At 40.6% G+C, this 18,357-nt stretch overlaps 1 protein-coding gene across 2 annotated transcripts in view; it reads right to left on the reverse strand.

The window, feature by feature from the left end:
- Positions 1–18,357, reverse strand: part of GTDC1 (glycosyltransferase like domain containing 1) — a 364,616-nt gene that overhangs the window by 13,416 nt on the left and 332,843 nt on the right. For both annotated transcript variants that reach the window (XM_054723540.1, XM_008143495.3), the window contains one exon: positions 11,837–11,946. In XM_054723540.1, the coding sequence (XP_054579515.1) occupies positions 11,837–11,946 (110 nt within the window). The remainder of the gene's footprint in view (positions 1–11,836; positions 11,947–18,357) is intronic.

Raw genomic sequence — 18,357 nt, forward strand, 5'->3', positions numbered from 1 at the left:
AGAAGGGAGGCGGCATCTCTGCTTTAAGGGTCTGGGAAAGTGGCTGATAGGAAGCTTAGAAGATGGGCTGAGCTCTGGAGGGTAGAGGAGGAGAGAGGGGCTCTGGGTAGTGACACAGGAGCTAACTTCAGGGAACACTGAGTGATCTCTGCCGCAGCCCCGGGTCCTTGGCTAGGAAGACAGTTCAAACCACACTGAGACATCCAGACCAGGGAGGTGTACTTAATTTCATAATGGCAGGAGAGCAGGAGGTGAGATGCGGAGCGCATCTTTAGGAAGTTTAAGGTAGCAAAGACTTACAGGATGGAAGAGTGGGCACTTTAGTCAGTGCCCGAGGGTGGCTGGAAGATGTGACCGGCCTAGATCAGTGGTCGGCAAACTCATTAGTCAACAGAGCCAAATATCAACAGTACAACGATTGAAATTTCTTTTGAGAGCCAAATTTTTTAAACTTAAACTTCTTCTAATGCCACTTCTTCAAAATAGACTTGCCCAGGCTGTGGTATTTTGTGGAAGAGCCACACTCAAGGGGCCAAAGAGCCGCATGTGGCTCGAGAGCCACAGTTTGCCAACCACGGGCCTAGATGAATGGTTGTCAACGGCCTGAGTGGGGCGGGGGGGGGGGGGTTTGGGATTGGTAGTACAGATAGATATCAGAATGGTGAGGCATAGAATAGGTTTGAAAAAGCTTGGTTATTATACTTCCTGCTTTCACAACCCAATTCCAGAAAGTGTCACTGTGAAATCCCTTTTGGAGATGGGAGTGTGCACCGCATTTTAAAAGAACCCTAACTGCCCAGGTCCTGGTTAGTTCTAGCCTCTGTTGGATGACTTTATTTTAGGAATGAGTGCGCTGAGGCTAAAAGAGGTGACCTGGCTCACCAGGGCGGAGGTGGATCCAGGCCCCAAGCCTTCCAAATCCCGATGGTGTTCATTCCATCGCCATGCATCACGGTTTCCATGTCACAAGTGTAACCGAGGCAGGGGTAGGGGTGCGGGGGTGGGGGGGACTTGCTGGAAAAGTTTGCCAGTTGGAGTCAGATCTGCACTCCTGTCGTCTGCTCTTCACTTTCTGTCAGACTGCTCTTCTGATAGGCATTGCAGGAAACGGGAATTTGTAAAACAGGCAGGCCTTCCCCATGGCCCCTGATCCGGGCAAATATCACTTTGGCCACACGACACACCAAATCCTGTCCACACACAACTACTGGAATTAAAAAGATAAAATACCAAAGCAATGTAGAGCAGCCATGTTCTAAGACCTCCTATCTATCAACCTGTGGTCATAGATACATTTATGGGCTTTTAAAATTAGGGTCTGTTTCTAATTTCCTATTGGCTTATCAATGTCTTGACCTTTCCTCATTCATTATTTAATTAATTTATCTGTTTCCCTGTGTCATTCCCAAGTGCACATTTCCCATAAACTTCCAGGACAGTTTATGAAAATGAAAGAGCATTTTTCCTCGGTAATGTTTTCATCGTTATAACTTCTGAGAACAATTTCTTGCAAGATGTTTTGGGAGTTGTATTCCAGAACATATTATCTTCATGGTCTTCTCCCGGTAGGATGGAGAAATGATCTTGCCGTGAGAGTTGCTCTGAATGTTTCGGTTCCAGTATAAAAGATAAATGTCCCACTTACAGAAGCTGCAGGAGGAACTTCGAGCAGGCCCACGGCGTAGTCCTGCCAGGGAAGGCGCGTCTGGGAGTGATCGTGGAAAGAAGAGCGATTCTCCAGGACACACCAAGCCATGGGAGTCAGCGGTTGCCAGTTACTGTGTTGGGTGAGTCTCCTGAGCATTTGGGGGTAAAGGGAGTTATAAATCTTTCCTGAGAAAGGGAAAGAGAGCTTCTCAGAATTGAGTGGGCCGTGTGCAGAATTGTCAGGGGTCTCCGGCCCAGGGCAGCTTGTCCCGCTCACTGGGAGTCTGGCTGACTCCTGCTCTGTGTTGTGCCTGTTTCAGAAGCTGTTCTCTTCACCCACAAGCTCAGAGTCAGTTACACCGTTCAGTTACACCAGAGTCCCTTATGGCAGCCAAGTGACAGCTGGCCACAGTGCAGAGTGATATATGCTTTTCAAAGGAGGGACGAATCTGGGTGCTGGGAGCAATGAGGAAGGAAAGGGAGAGGCAGGGACCGGACAAGCACAGCTGGAGTTGGATTTTGCCAGGAGGAGAAGGGGTACGCCCGTGGCTATGTGAAGAGGGACAGAAGAATTTAAACCACAAATAATAGAAGACAGGTAAATGCACAGACATATGCAGAAAATGGCAGAGAAAACTGGAATTCATGAGGGATTAGGTTGGGGTGGGGTTTGGAGAACCTCATTTGCTACAAAGGAAATTTAAGTTCATCCTGCAGAAATCCCTGAGACACATTCCTATTAGCACTGTCATACTGCTGGATTCTCTTCTTGGGTGGTCCGGCTTTAGAAAGAAGACTGCTAACAGTAGAGGGTGAAATGAATGTCACAGAGTCCAAAGGCCTGGAGCCCAATCTCAATCCCTTGTAGGATTCAAGGTCCCAGGAGATAAAGGCAACGACTGGGAAGGAGGCAACAGAAACCACGAGTCACAGGGATTATTTCCATGGGGTCCATTCTCTGATGTAAAATTACTGAGTCAAAGAGAAGGTATAATAACCCATATGGCTCAGGAGTAATAATTTCCATTGCCACCACCACACACACGTTTCCCCATAGGTTGGCCAGTCTTAGTTAGGCTATGCCTTTCCTTTTATTGCTTTGGACAATGCAACTGCTCATCCATAAATGCTTTGTATGTACACTTACTTAATTACTAGACATAGTAAAGATTTTTCTCCCCTAGAATTTGATATGGTATTTACTTCTTCAGGTAGAATCATCTCTATGCATGTGATTTGGGGCAAGGTATTTAACTTAAGAAGTTATTCATTTTACTCAATTTCTTGTTTTCACTAGAAGATATATTTTAGATCTGAAATAATTGTGTTAAATGTTACCCTAAGTTTGTTGGATATTAAATTTCTATACAAGTTAGGTTTATTTCTGAATTCCCTATTTTGGCTCATTTTTCTGCTTTCATGTTTCTGAATCTGTAAAGTACCCTTTTAAAGTTATCACTTCACACACGTTCTGAATCTGGTAGGGAGGGTTTTTCGTCATTATTCCTTTGTAAACTGATTTCTTTGATCCTCTGCCCATTTACTTATTTATTTGGAACTACTGTGTGCAAATATATAAAGTTAATATTCTGGCATCTTAACTGGACTCTTGTTAAATTCATAAATTATCTTGCGATATAATCATTCCTATCACGGTGTTTGTTTTCCCCTGTCAGGAACATATCTGTCCACATTTATTTGAATCTTCCTTACTTTCCCATATTTTTATTTTATCCAGCAAAGGACTGGGAGACAGAAGACTTCATTTTTTAATCAGATTCTTGGGAAACTGACTTCCCCCATCATATTCTTGGGAAAGTAACCACATGCCTATTTCTAAGAACAATGTGAAGGTGGCTTTGTCTACTGAGCATATGTCTCAGATCCAGGCTATTTAAGTGGAGCCAATACAAATCATTTCTTTAGCTGTAAATTGTGGGTACTAATGCTTATTTATCTAGTCACCAGATTGCTGTAAGAGTTATGAAATAAAGTATTCAAAATTATTTGAAAATGTTACAATATCAACAAGGTTATGATATAATGAAATGTAATTATAAAAACTTTTTTTTTTTTTTTTTTTTTTTTTTACTTCCCAGACAGGACCACAATAAGAACTCTAAATACTTCTGTTAGGAGGATGAGTAGATAGCGGGAAGAAAAAAAAGAAAAGAAAAACGAATTGGTTTGGGGGGATGGTATGGTTTACAGTGAATACGTTTATTCAATTTTACTGGCACATTTACTTCATCTTACAATTCAACATCGACCAACATTTTAATAGCTTTCCTTCTGCCGGGCTCCCCTTGTAGCAAAATTTCATATCTTTATAAGTTATTTGGGTTCCTAGGACCTTCCTATTATGTCCCCCTGAGTGCAGTTGCTCTGCTGCAACTGAGACTGTAGCTGGAATGAGTGAAAAGGGAGATGGGAGGGAGGAAAATGTTATATAATTACCCACCATTTGACGCCAGAGCTAAGGATTAGGACTATGCCAAGTTCACAGTAACAACCATTGTCATGCCAGATACTAACCAGAAGCCTTCCACATACTGTTCTTAACCTCACACTGAAGGTGAACCAGAGGACTTCTGTCTGCCAGAACCGAGTCCAGGCTTTTCCTTTCCTTGCAACCTTTCCACCCCAGCCTTCATGCCTGCGGCTGAAGCTCCTCCCACCGTGTCCCCAGGAGGAAAGAAGAACCCTGATGTAAGGTTTGGGCTCTTCACAGAAAAAAATATTTGTTTAGAATGATCATTTGTGGGAAATTATTAAGTATACAAACACATTCCATTGATTTGATATCTTAAGCATTTGCTTTTTTTTTTTTCCCTAACCATCTCAAGGGCTAACAATGTGACCTTGTCATGAGAACTGGCCCAAAGGAAAATATTTGCATTGAGGAGCTTCTTGGCTTTGGCTCATTTGGAGCACGGAGTCTGAGCGATGCTCCTTGGAGCAGAATGACCTTTCCATTTTCTGGATTTAAAGTAATTAAAGTAATGGCGAGAATGAACTTTTAAGGTTTAGCGTCCTTAATGTCTTCTTTGGGTCCAAGATGCGTTAAAGACTCAGTTCATATGCAAACTGTGAGGGAAGAACATGATTATTACAGTAAAATTGGCATACTAGTACTTTAGAAAGCACTTTCCCCCAAATTATTGTGCAGAAATCCTCATTAACTCACTGAGGTGGACAGGGCAGAGAGTTTTATTATTCTCTCTTTCCACCTCCTCCTTTGCATTGCACAGATGGATTGACTGAGGTTGACCGTGAGGGATACAGGACCCACTTCCAAACCTGGTCTTCTGACTTCAATTCCTGTAAATCCAAGTTTCTCAATCTTGGCACCACTGACGTTAGGTCTGATCACTCTTTGTTGTGGGGGCCCTTCTTGTGCGTTGTAGGATGTGTAGCAACATCCCTGGCCTCTACCCACTGGATGCCAGTAACATCCTCTCCCCAACAGTGGTAACAACGAAAACATCTCTGGATCTTGTCAAATGTCCCCTGGGGTGGAGGGCAAAACCACCCCTGATTGACACCACAAGCTGTCCAAAATGCCACGCCACCAGTAAGTGATAATTGACTCCATTCCCACAGGGACCCACTGGACTTCACATCTGCTCTGCCTAATGGGACTGGGCTGCTAGAAGTGTCTTCAGACACCAGCGGGGTTGTCTCCAGCAAGAAGACTGCGGGCCACGCGTTAATATGCATTAAGAGTTCTTTACTCAACCAGGATAGACTCCTCCAGACTAAGGCAGACTTCTCCGATGAGCTTGTTTTTCTCTCTAACGAGCCACAGATCATGATGCATATTAAAGAGCTATTGTGGTCAATAGTGCAACTGGTCAAAGAGTTCTACTCCCCCAATTTGGGGCTCAAAGCAGGACCGAATTTCCTGCTCCCCCTTATGGTTGGGCAGTGCCTTGCAACAAGTTCTGGCCAATGAGCTGAGTGGAGTCCTATGTTACTTTGAGGCCAGAGCACTGAATCCATCACAGGAGAACCTCTGAGCTTTCTCCTCCACCTGCCATGGTAGCTGGCAATGTCTAAGGAGTAGCCTCTCTGAAGGCCTGGGTCCCTGAGTGACTGCAACAGGAGAACACTACTGCCCACATGCGATAAACATATAGCATGAATAGGAAATAAATCTCACGTGTTGTTTTTTTAAAAATATATTTTATTGAGTTTTTTACAGAGAGGGAGAGGGAGAGAAAGTTAGAAACATCAATGAGAGAGAAACATCAATCAGCTGCCTCCTGCACACCCCTCTACTGGGGATGTGCCTGAAACCAAGGTACATGCCCTTGACTGGAATCGAACCTGGGACCTTTCAGTCTGCAGACCGACACTCTATCCACTGAGCCAAACCGGTTAGGACAATCTCACGTGTTTTAAGCCACTAAGACTTTAACATTATCTGTTAGCTTAACATAATTCAGCTAGTTCTGACAGATATAAGACCTGACAGATGATAAAAAGATTGAAAAATAGATTTATGTTAAATCAAAGTCACCTATGTTAAAACAGGAAATGTAATATAAAACTACTTAGAACTTTCTTGAGTCTTAGGGTTCTCGATTTTCATTCATTAATGGTCTAGTATTTGGAAATTGTTTCAATGTAGGTTTCTACATACCTGATATGGTATGCAAATTATATTACTCTATTACACCAAATCTCATTCTTTCATTCATTTTAATAATATTTATTGAACAGTAAATATATGCCAAGTATTATTTGGGATAATGTTCCACTTCATACTATTATTAACACCTTTCTTGTGATGATTCCAGGCAGAAAAAAAAAAAAGAGGGAGTTCACTTGAACATCTAAAAAGGAAGATGTTTAGGAAATGAATTGAAGTTTTGTGGGGGTTTTTTGGTTGTTGTTTTTTTAACTTTTGATTGGAAATGATTTCACATGCCTGGCCAGGAATTTCCCACCTTTACCACCTCCTTTCTTACTTGTAAAACATGGATGATTTTGTAGACTTCCACTCAGAGTATAGGCTGAGCAATGGAACTGGAGGCAGACCAATGAAGTTTGAATTGTGCCTTCATAACTGGATGCACGGGTGATTTTACAAGTGACTTAACCTCCCCGCGCCTTGTTTCCTCCGCTGTAAAATGGTAATCGCAGTAGTGCCTACTTCACAGGCGGTGGTAAAGAGTGGATAACACAATGCATAAAGGGCTGAGAACAGCACTTGCCATATGTTAAGTGTTCAAGAAATGTCAGTTCTAATGTTTTAAAAGAACATTCTAGGAAGTGATGAATGAAGCACGGAGTGGGACTACAACATGGCAGCTTTACTCACCATTTCATCCTAAATGTCTAGTCCAGTGCTTGGCACAAAGTAGATATTTAAAACAGCATTTGTTGAACACATACAGGAATGAGTTGGGATGAGGAGACCAACTGCAGGTTCTCTCCTAACCTTACCGTCCCCTGCTGCCAGACCCACACATGTCCCAGCTGTGAGAACTTGGAGCAGTCACTGTCCTAGATCTCTTTCCTCTTTCGTCAAAAGAAAGAATGACACCAAAGAGCTAGAAACTCTATGTAGCTAGAAACTCAAATCAATATTCTGAATCGATCTCACTTTTCAGAAAAAGGATTATAAAGACCTTAAGACATAATTTAAAAATACTTAAGGCATACTTGAAAATAATCAACTGTATGGAGACTCCACAGAGTTGCTCTATTATAGTTTTACCATTTTCAAAATAAAAATTAATGGAGATTGTTTGCTTCATCACAAAGGGCAGACCAACTCACTGGCACTGATGACACCACTCAGACATGCGCTAGCTCTCCCTAAGAGCTCTGCGGAGAGCAAAGAGGAAGGAAGTTGGATAAAGAGTCATTAATGTACAAACTCGCAACTAGAAGAATACGTTCTGGAGATCTAATGGTGATTATGGTCAACAATACTGTATTAAATATTGAAAAATTTCTGAAAGACTAGATCTTTAATGTTCTCACCACAAAAACAGAAATGACGTGATAAAGGTCTGAGCTGAAGCTACGGTGGTAATCACTCATATAGTTATGTATCAAATTAAACACATTGTACATCTTAAACGTATACGATGTTATACGTAAATCACATCTCAAGAAAAAAAGTAACTAATGCTCTTGCAGTCATATACACTGAGTGGCCAGATTATTATGATCTCTGATCACATAATAATCTGGCCACTCAGTGTATATCCTATATAATAAAAGGCTAATATGCAAATTGTCCCCTTGACCAGGAGTTCGACCAGTAGGCAGGCCGGCCAACCACCCATGTCACCTCCCCCTGGCCAGGCGGGCCGGACCCCACCCATGCATAAATTCATGCACCGGGCCTATAATATATATATATATATACACACACACACACACACACACACACACACACACACACACACTGAGTGGCCAGATTATTATGCGTTCAGAGATCATAATGATCTGGCCACTCAGTGTATATTCTTGGTTTTTCAATACATGTGTGCTTGTATGTGAAAGAGAAAAGTTTGACTCACAGGCTATGCAATTAATGTGACGACTTTCAGAGTCTCTGTTTCTCTACCTAACAGAGGGGCAATAATACCTCCTCCAACGGGGCTGTCATGAGCATTACACAAAACTAAACTGCAAAAGCCAAGTAAGAAACAACTTTCAATAAATAGTAGCAATTAATAGCATAATAATCATGATCGCAACTTTTTACAAGAAAACCACTTCCTTACCAATGTTGACAACATTGAAAATTATTCTTCTGGCTGATGTTAAACAGTATGGAAATGGTTTTATGATATGCCTTTTAGACAAGCTGATGGGGCACCAGGCAAAGAAGTGCATGCCTGCCAGGCAACCCTTTCTGTGGGGTGCTGGATGGTGACTTGGGGAAAAAGAATGTTGACACTTGCAGAACATTTGGGGTCAGAAAACAAGAACATGGAAGGGTAGCAGAAAACAGTGGTTAATGTGTGATCCTACTTAATTCCTTTAAGCCTCAGTTTCCCCAGCTGAGAAAAAAAAAATGGAGAACGATGCTTAGAACAAGGCTTAGAACAATGCCTGGAATACAGGGCTTGTTAAATAAACCAGAGTGGTGACAAGAACGGCTGAAGTCACAGGGTGGCCTGTCAGGACACGTCTGGAGTGAAGCCGGGCAAGGTGGCCTTCTGGGAGCACAACCTGGAAAGCTATCAGGCTCATTCATCCACGCACGTCGGGCTCCTCCTATGGGGCAAGGTGAAGTGCTGTAGCCACAAAGAGAGTCCATTTATATTTGAAATGTCAGAGCTGGACCAGAGGCTAAGGCCGAAAGGAGCCCCGTGAGACTAGGAGCAACAGAAGCAAGTACATAGATAGTATGATGACCCTGTCTGTGGGCTACCCCTGCCTTCTTTCATTAGTTCACAGCATCTTAGGACCCTATTAGTTACATGTGTGTCTCCCCAAGGCAGAGGTCTCTGAGGGTGGAGACTCTGTCCTGCTCACCATGGGATCCCCCTTCCACAGAGCTCAGTAAAAACGTGTTGGAGGGAAGCCGAGGTGAGGACTAAGACCGGCCTGTAACTACTAAGCACTCAGTAGCTGGGCCCTTCACTGCTCCCCACCTCACTTTCAATCCTTCGTACTGCTCCAAAGAATTCAACGCTAATGTGCGAGGGGAGACAGTGAGGCCAAGAACGCAGCCCTTTGAGTAAAATCCTAGCCTTGTTTGTGGTGGGGGCCTACAAACACTCCACAGAACTGGCCCGGGAGCCTTCAGCAAAGGGACATCCTCCAGCCACCTTCCTCCGTCCACGCACACCCCCCCGCCCCAAAACTGACACAAATAAAACTGAATGCAGCCGTCCTGCAAATGGGCTGATTGTTTCTTCCTTCTTTCTTTATAGCCACGCATCCACCAAATTATTTTCTGTGTTTTCCTTGCGTGTCTCTCTCATACAGCGGGCTCACTAATCCATCAGCCACTGCCTCACAGAATTACACGTGGATGACTACTGGGGAGTCTTACTGCGATTCTGCCTGTATGGCACTGCAAGACAGACTTTCCTAAAACACGAGTTCCATCATACTTCTTCCCCGTTCAAGATCTAGCCTCCTTATTTTTTACCTTTACCCAATCTACTTGGGTTATTAAGGTCCTCCCTACATAGGCCCTACCCTACCTATGTAAGGTACATATTACTTATTTTTTTTCTTAAGTCTTATATAAATCTTTATTGTTGAAAGTATTATATATGTCCTCTTTCTCCCCCCACCACCCACTGATCTCTTATAGCCCGCCCCCCTCACCCCAGGCCTTCACCACCCTATTGTCTGTGTCCAGGGATTATGCATATATGCATACAAGTTTCTTAGTTGATCTCTTCCCACTCACCCATCCCCACCTTCCCTCTGAGACTCTGCAGTCTGTTCTATGCTTCTATGTCTCTGGATCTATTTTGTCCATTGGTTTATTTTGTTCATTAGATTCCACATATGAGTGTGATGTGATACTTGTATTTCTCTGACTGGCTTATTTCGCTTAGCATAATACTTATTTATTCAGGTCTGTGTGCTGAATCTCCTATTCTACTTAGATTAGTTACCTCACAACACTAATCACTAAAAGTATTCTCTCATTTAAATACAGTATTTAAAATGTTTGCTTCTATATACTTTGCCCAGGTTGCTTCCACTTTTGGAATATCCTAATCCCTTGGCTATTCAATTAACATCTCACTCTAAACCACATATGTCAGTACTAACATATCTATAATAATAAAAGCATAATATGATAATTAGACCAGACATCCTTCCGGATGACCTTCTGGATGAAGCCAGGGCTGTGAGGGAAGCCCGGGTCCCGGGTGCCACAGGGAAGCCATTGCCGGCAGCCAGGGTAGGAAGGCGTACTCATGCATGAATTTCCTGCATCAGGCCTCTAGTAATTATATAATTTTGCATTTAACTCTCTGTTTCTTGTGCTATGCACAAGTGCTCCTTCTTCAACAAAAATAAGTTGCTTGAGGGCAGGGAGTTTACATTATTTTTACCCATTTACCCAACAAATATTCATTGAGTTCCAGAGCTGTGCCAGATACTACACTTGGTTTAGGGTATAGCAAAGAATAAGACAGACATAATCCTGGACCTTGAAACACCTATATTCTAGTTGGTGTGTGTGTGTGTGTGTGTGTGTGTGTGTGTGTGTGTGTGTGGCGGGGGGAGGGGGGGAACAAGATAAACATTTACACGTAATTGTAAGATTAGAAACTGAGGTAAGCACCATGAAGTAGAAGTATAGGTGCCATGAGACCATGATAAAGCTTCATATTAAAAGAAAATGCCCCTGAGCTAAGAGCAAAAGGATAAAATAGAAACAAACAGCCAAATGCCCAAAGGTCTAAGGAAGCCAGGGCCTTAGAGGAACAGAAGAAAGGTTGGTCTCCACAAGCCCAGAGGGCCTAAGATGAGCCATATCAGATGAGGCTAGGGAGGTACAGGCTGGGTGTAGTCCTTAGCATTGAACCAGAATCAAGAAGCACCACTAAGTGAGGACAAACCTTAAGTGATCTTTAAGAGTCATAGTGCTCCATGGTAAGGGTCATTTCTGGACTTTTGTTATCTATTTGGAGTTAAAAAATGCTGAACATCCAAAGCTTAAAAAACACAAATACTTAAGTGCTTAGGATTTTTGCTAATTTTCTCAAGTTCAATAAATAAGTATGGATCAATGACAACAATAATATAGGCTATGGCCTACTCTACATTACATGTTGGATGTCAAAATGCTTTACACAGGCCACCTAACAGATGGTAATGCATTTCAGCCATCACCACGTGAGTAGGATTCAAGCCAATGATCCCAGAGGTGAGAGGTTGTATATCCAATTACAAATTTCCACTTTCCTTAAGTGTGAAGATGCCTAAAGCAATATATTGTACTTACATCTAGCTGCATGGTATAAACTATATCTGATAAAAGAGATGACTTCACGTTCTCGACTTAAGTCAAAGAATGCTTACTTAAGTATTTTTTTAATTGAATCCCACTTTAATGCCATTGTATAATCTTTTGGTTAACAGTGCTCATCTTGATTATTCTAACAAAGGGAAACATGGAAGTTAATACGTAAGCTGTAGCGCTTATGCCATCTATAAAAATACACATGAGAAAATTCAAAATAGATACCTGGAACATCTGTGAAGGTCTCTCCAAGGACGGATACGTGGAAATTGAGTCCTAAGTCCTTAAGATGCATTAATACCTTAAAAAAACTCTCTGGATCTTTATCGTGCTCCCTGGAAATAAACACACAAAATATAACTTGCGATACCTTAGGGTCCGTGTTAGGAAAAGCATTTTCACGTCTCACAGTATCAGTTCCTTTCATGGTCCATTGTTAGGAGAGCCTCTGGCGTCCAAGCAGAGATTTCCCCCTATCACCTTATATTATCGAATCAACACTGAATTTTTTAATAAATATTATTTACCATGTGTCAACACCCAGTCCTATTGAATCTTAAGGGTCTGCAGCCTTTTACTAAAGGAAAAGTCTATTATGTTTTTCACATTTTTTTTTGGTTAGATTATAGAAAAGCTAGTGTAGTTCCCTTTCCTCTAAAATGGTTAATTGCCCACTTAACACATGGTTTAACAGAAGAAAAGACCAATCTTCAAAGGATGGCTCTCTGCTGATCATGAGGATGCACCAAAGATGCTTGCCATTTCCATGAGTGTGAATACCTTCCCCTCACAGTCACTGAGCCCTTGGTGCCCACAAAGAATACACGATTTAGGAAGTGAGACTACAGACTCTCTCACCAATCTCTATTTCAAATAACTGAATGGAGAATTAGAAATACATCAAAAGGGGTTGGCCTGAGTCTAAGTCCACTGATACTAACTTAGGAGTGGAGGTGATTCGACATATAATTCTTTTATTTCATACAGGCTTTAAAAAACATGGATTATTTTTACTTGTTTAGCTTCTCAGTCTTCTTTGTAATGACAGAATGAGAGGCTAAAGGACATTAAAATAAAAAAAAAATCACCAATTCAAGAAATCATATTAAAAAGGAGTGAGTTATTTTTTACATTCTAAGGTGTGAATATTCTAGTATTTCTTGCATTTAATTACACTGTTTTAAATTATCTTATTTCACACAGATGTGGACCAGATGTCTTCAAAATATTTGCTTTTTTATTTGTAATTCAGAATTTTAACTTATTTTCTATATCACAGAGAAATAGTTATATATCAGCAATTGAATTTCTCATTTACCAACTAATTATGTAAAAATAAATCTGTAAATTGATCAAACTGAGATATAAAATATGAAAATTACATCATTTAAGAAATCTCATGAAAAATGACATCTGCAAACCTAAATATGTTAATTCACAATTCAGTCAATATTTTCAGTATCAAGAATTAAAACAAATGCATCTTCTGAATAACATTTAAAAATGGCATTTCTAATCTCATGCAATTGTAAATTCTTATAGGATTAGAATTCAGTAACAAGTTATTTTAAGCTCTATGTTGCTGAGTTTGACTTACTGCATATAATAAAGAATGCAGTGGCAAAGTACTCTTGTCTTTTTAAGATGATGCGGGTTACATACATGTAGCATAGGGAAGTTTTGGGATAGTTCTCATATACACACACTACTGCTGTAGGCAAGAAAAAGACCCCAAACCGTTTGAGAGTAAAGAGTATGCCACATGCTACCTCCACCCATATCAATCAAATAGCTGCCACTTAATCTGTAATGTGTTCTTTTAGCTTGATTCTTTTGGAAATACTTAGATGAAAAGAATGGAAACAATACAATATAATATATCTTAAAGAATGAGTAACACTATAGGGAAATTTAGCCACTCAGTTTCTCTAAATTTTTTATTTTGAGTTCCAAAAATTTTGGCTATGGATCCCCAAGAGAGCATCTATTCTAAATATTTCCTGCTGGTGTTTTATTTGTTTGTTTTGTGTTAAAGAAAATATAGATGTGGTTTGGGGTTGGGAGGATGTTTAATTGGGTAGAAGCTGTAGTTCTTAAAAGATTCCAATGTGCTTTCAAAGCAGCAGGCTTTATAAATCTCCTTTTTCAGTGTTTTTATAAGAGATAAATGCATTACAATCCTACTGTATTTTAAGATAATTTTTATTGGTGGATAAAAGCTTTCATATTCAATAGTCACTTTGCATAAGAACACAAAAGAGATTTGTATGAATCTCCTCCATTTTTTATTAAACTATAAGAATGAATGTAAGGTGAGATTTTTTTCTTGCCCGAAATTATCCCTGAGAAAAAAAAGCATGTTATATTAAAGTTCTTATAAAGTTTCTCATAATATCAGGCACTCTCTCAATTACTTTATTTTGAACCCAGTTCTGTTTAGAGAAACTGCATTAACCTGAAACAGTGTCCACTGATGAGCATTCTGCATGAGCCGTGGATCACTGGTGAAAAAGGAAGCAAAGGAATTTGATACAGTACTAGGTTAGGGATTATTTGTGGGGACATAACCTAACAATTCAAAAAGTTGGATGCTGTCAAAAACAAGTAATTGCTGGAGGCAGGCCAAAGGGGGAGGAGAGGTAATACCGATAATGTCAACATTAAACTTTTTAATAATAGTGGTTAAAAAGACCATAGTAGTAAGTGGGTGTTTATAGTTTGGGAGATTTCCAGTGCTGGCATTATACAGTTTCACAAGTCTTGCACCTCACGCCACTCAGACTGAATTCCAGATGACAGGGGATGGGGGCATGCCCGCTGCCTGAAAAGGTGGCACTTTTCTGAGGTCAAGAAGCCATTGGAGGTGGTATTGGACTAAAATGGCTTGATGAACTAACTATAAGGGTGGGAAAAGAGCAATACTTCCAAAAATATGCCAAATGCTTTGTGCTTTGAAGTATTATGTATAAATTAGTAGATTACTTAACATAGGTAGACACATGACTATTTCTGTCCCATAGTCAATTCAGCTAAAAGTTTTTCTGGATTTTCTCTTTAGAAAGCAGGAAATTGCCTAATATTTAGGCAATCATTAAAGATGCACACAGATATTTAGCCACAGCCATATACCCAGGCAAGGACATAGCAGTGGCAGAACTCAGGATTTTTTTTGTCCAGAAAGGAACTCATTCCAGATACCCAATGGGCCATCCATGGATCTTATGCCAGCACCCGTGACATTAATGAACCCACCCAGCAGGATATGTGTCTGTCTTAATGTCCTTTCTAAGAAGTCTAATGTGAAACTCCCATGATTTTAGCATAAAGCATTAAACATAAGATGAGTGACCCTGTCTGTCAATAGCTGTCAAGATTAAACACACAATCACAATATATTCAATTCCCTGGAGACATATGGGCTCCCTAAACACTCTTCTGCTCTCATCCATTGCTGGTAGGAATGTAAATTGAAATAATATTTTAGAAGGCAATACGGTAATGTACATAATTAAGTCTTAAAATCTATATAATTTTTGCCCCAGTGGTTCCAGTTCAGAAAAACTACCCTATGAAATAATTAAAGAGGTGCACAGAAATTCAGCCAGAGTACTTTCATAACAGCATTGTTTATAATGGTGGCCATCTCTAAACAACCCAATGAGATGATAAGGCTGTTAAGTAAAAGGGAAGTGACATAGTATTTGTTATATGCTCTGTTTTATATGACGAATGTATGTGCCTAGAAAAAAGTTTGGAATAACTGTACTAAAATATTAACAGGGTTTATCTCTAGGCACTGCATTATACATGTTTCTTTTTTTTCACATGCTTTCTATCATTTTTAACAAACTTTAAAAAATATAAATCATTATAATATTTTAAGGAACCACCTTTAGCATTCTGCCATAAAATGGTATTCACAGGATTTGTGCTTAGCTCTGTTAACATTTTTAGTGTTTACAGTAGCATAATTCCTCATTTCCTGTGACCCCTCTATATGACAGCTGCCCATTGAGCAAACCTGATTTATCATAAAATATTCTGGAAGGTGAGTCAGGGTCCAAGCTTCCCAACAATCCCTACATTCCTGAGTAGTAAGAATGAAACAGTCTGGCTGGGACTCATTCTTCCTCAGCCCAACTATGGCAGCGGAGACCAGCATGGAAATATTTCAGGCTTACTGGAAGCAGCAGATACAGCAAGAACAGCTTTTATTCCCAAATATTATTCAGAACATTTGAAAAGCATAAACTGTTTCCATGTGTTTTTTCTCCTATATCTGTTCTCTCTCTGTTGCTTTCCCATTTAGTTTTTTAGAGCTAAATTTCTTCCTAGTCCTCACTTAACATTCACTGAGTAAATATTTATTGAGGATTGCTAAGTTCTCCATACTCGTCACTTACACTCAACGGTTCCCCGTTCCTATTTTCCCACCCGACTTTACACTTATTGAATGCAATCTCTTTGATCGAGTTCCCTGCCTTGCCTGGGCAGAAACCTGGCTCCACACATGCTGTAGCCTTCCTAGCAGCATGTCACTGCATTGAGAGCTCCATGAGGGAAAGATAAATGACGTCTGTTTTGTTCATTACTAAGCAACCAGTGGCTTGCCAAGTCGTGGCTGACACTACTTGTGTTCATCAATACCTGGTTCTTTTCTCATTTTCAGCACACAGAAGATTACATATTCATCCCCTTGAAGGAGAGGAGGCCACAGGACCAGTTCTGACCAATGGGTTGCAAGCCCATTGATGTGTGTCACTTCTAGGTGGAAATATCTAAGAGCAGTTCTGCATAGCTTTCTCTGCTGCAGGGACCCTTACAGAAGTCTTCTTTTAACCTAAGATGGTTAGCTTCAGAGAGTGAGGTGGTCTGGATGGCAACATAGAGGAGAGTTGCCCCATAAAACCACCTAAACATGCAGCAGGCTTTGAGTTAGTGAGAGAAGTAAACTTTGGTTGTGTTTAAGCAACTGAGATTTTTTTTTTTGTCTTCATTATAGCAAGACAATGTGGCCCATACTGACTAATACATTATCTAGGGCATAAAATGAGCTGCTTTAAAATATCTGTTGAACAAATAAAGATGTCAGAAAAATTAATTATATTTATAGGTCTCCTACTATGTTCAAGATTCCATGTCAGGCACCTGATCCTAATATTACTTAAGCCTCTCAACCAAGGGTCATACAAATAAATTATTTGTTTATCCAAGATCACACAGAAGAATTCAAGTCTGCATTTGAAATTATGTCTTATCACTCCAAAGTCATATTCTTTCTTCTATACAGCTTTTGACTTTTTTCTTTCAACATATAATAATAAAAAGAGTTGGTACCTACAGGGCATGGTTTAATTTCCAGACCATCAAGTATGAACATTCCTTAGGTTCTCATTATGGGAGGTTAAAACCCATTAGATAAGAGATGACAATAAGAATATGAAAAGGTAATATGGAATTATGATCTCTCCAACACCATGGTTTCTTTTTTAAAAAATATATTTTATTGATTTTTTACAGAGAGGAATAGAGAGTTAGAAACATCGATCAGCTGCCTCCTTGCACACCCCCTACTGGGGATGTGCCCGCAACCAAGGTACATGCCCTTGACCGGAATCGAACCTGGGACCCTTGAGTCCGCAGGCCGACGCTCTATCCACTGAGCCAAATCGGTTTCGGCCAACACCATGGTTTCTAACTTCTTTATCTTTATAATACTCTGCTAACCTGCATCTTACTTCCTCATTATGAAGTTCTGCTTTACTTCCAAAATCAGAGATGTGTTTCTTACTCAAAAATATAAGACTTCTATTTACCCCCCTGGGTTAGCTGTTATGATCATTTATTTCTCCACTATCCTTTCTAGGGTCATAAACTTGTCAGTCTCCTCTACATGCCTGACATAGCAATAGTTTTGGTTTTCTTCCACATGCGCTGCTTCTGCTTCTAAATGGGGCTTCAAGTAGACTTTAGCCAATAGTCTTATTAACCACCAACTTCTCAACTTCCCTTCCCACCCCATCAGTGCCTCTCTTTCTTGAACTCTACTAGCCCTCCCCACAATCATTTACTTACAGTTGACCAAGACTAAGACTATCCACTCTGGATTTCTCTCATTCTTTTTATCTTTGATATTTGTGATATTTTAATATTTTAGAAAATTAACCAATTTGTTCCACCCTCTCCTCTCACTCCAACTCATTCAAGTTGCTAAGATGTTCTATGTTCATTGCTTTAGGGAAGGCATGGGAAAAAGCCCCTCCAAAAGAGGGGCAGTATTCTTATTTGATTACAGAAGCAAAAACCTTTGTAGAAATGGTGAGGATTTTAGATAGGTATAAGTATTTAAGAAAAATGCCGGGAGACTATGGCATACCCCCTCCTACCCTGTGTCACTATTCCACCTCTAGATAAGAAACATGAAGGACTGATGGAGGAGAGGTGAGAACAGAGCTCTGCGAACCCCAGAGGCCATGCACTATGCTTCCTGGGTTAGAAGCCTGGGGAAGAACCAGGACTCCAGAGAGTAAGCGTCTGATTGTATGTACCTAGGCAGACAGAACTGAGGAAATCTGTAAGAGATTCCCGAGATGTGGTAGGCATAAAAGTGGAACCATAATTTCTGTGAATGTCATGGAAGAATCCCAGAGCAGCTGGCAGACAGAAGGAAGGGATCCCTCATCAGCAGCCTATGAGGAATGGGGACCAGGAAAATGGAAGACAGAGAAACTTGAACTGCCTGAGCT

This window comes from Eptesicus fuscus, chromosome 11, assembly GCF_027574615.1.
Source record: "Eptesicus fuscus isolate TK198812 chromosome 11, DD_ASM_mEF_20220401, whole genome shotgun sequence".
Lineage (NCBI taxonomy): Eukaryota > Metazoa > Chordata > Mammalia > Chiroptera > Vespertilionidae > Eptesicus > Eptesicus fuscus.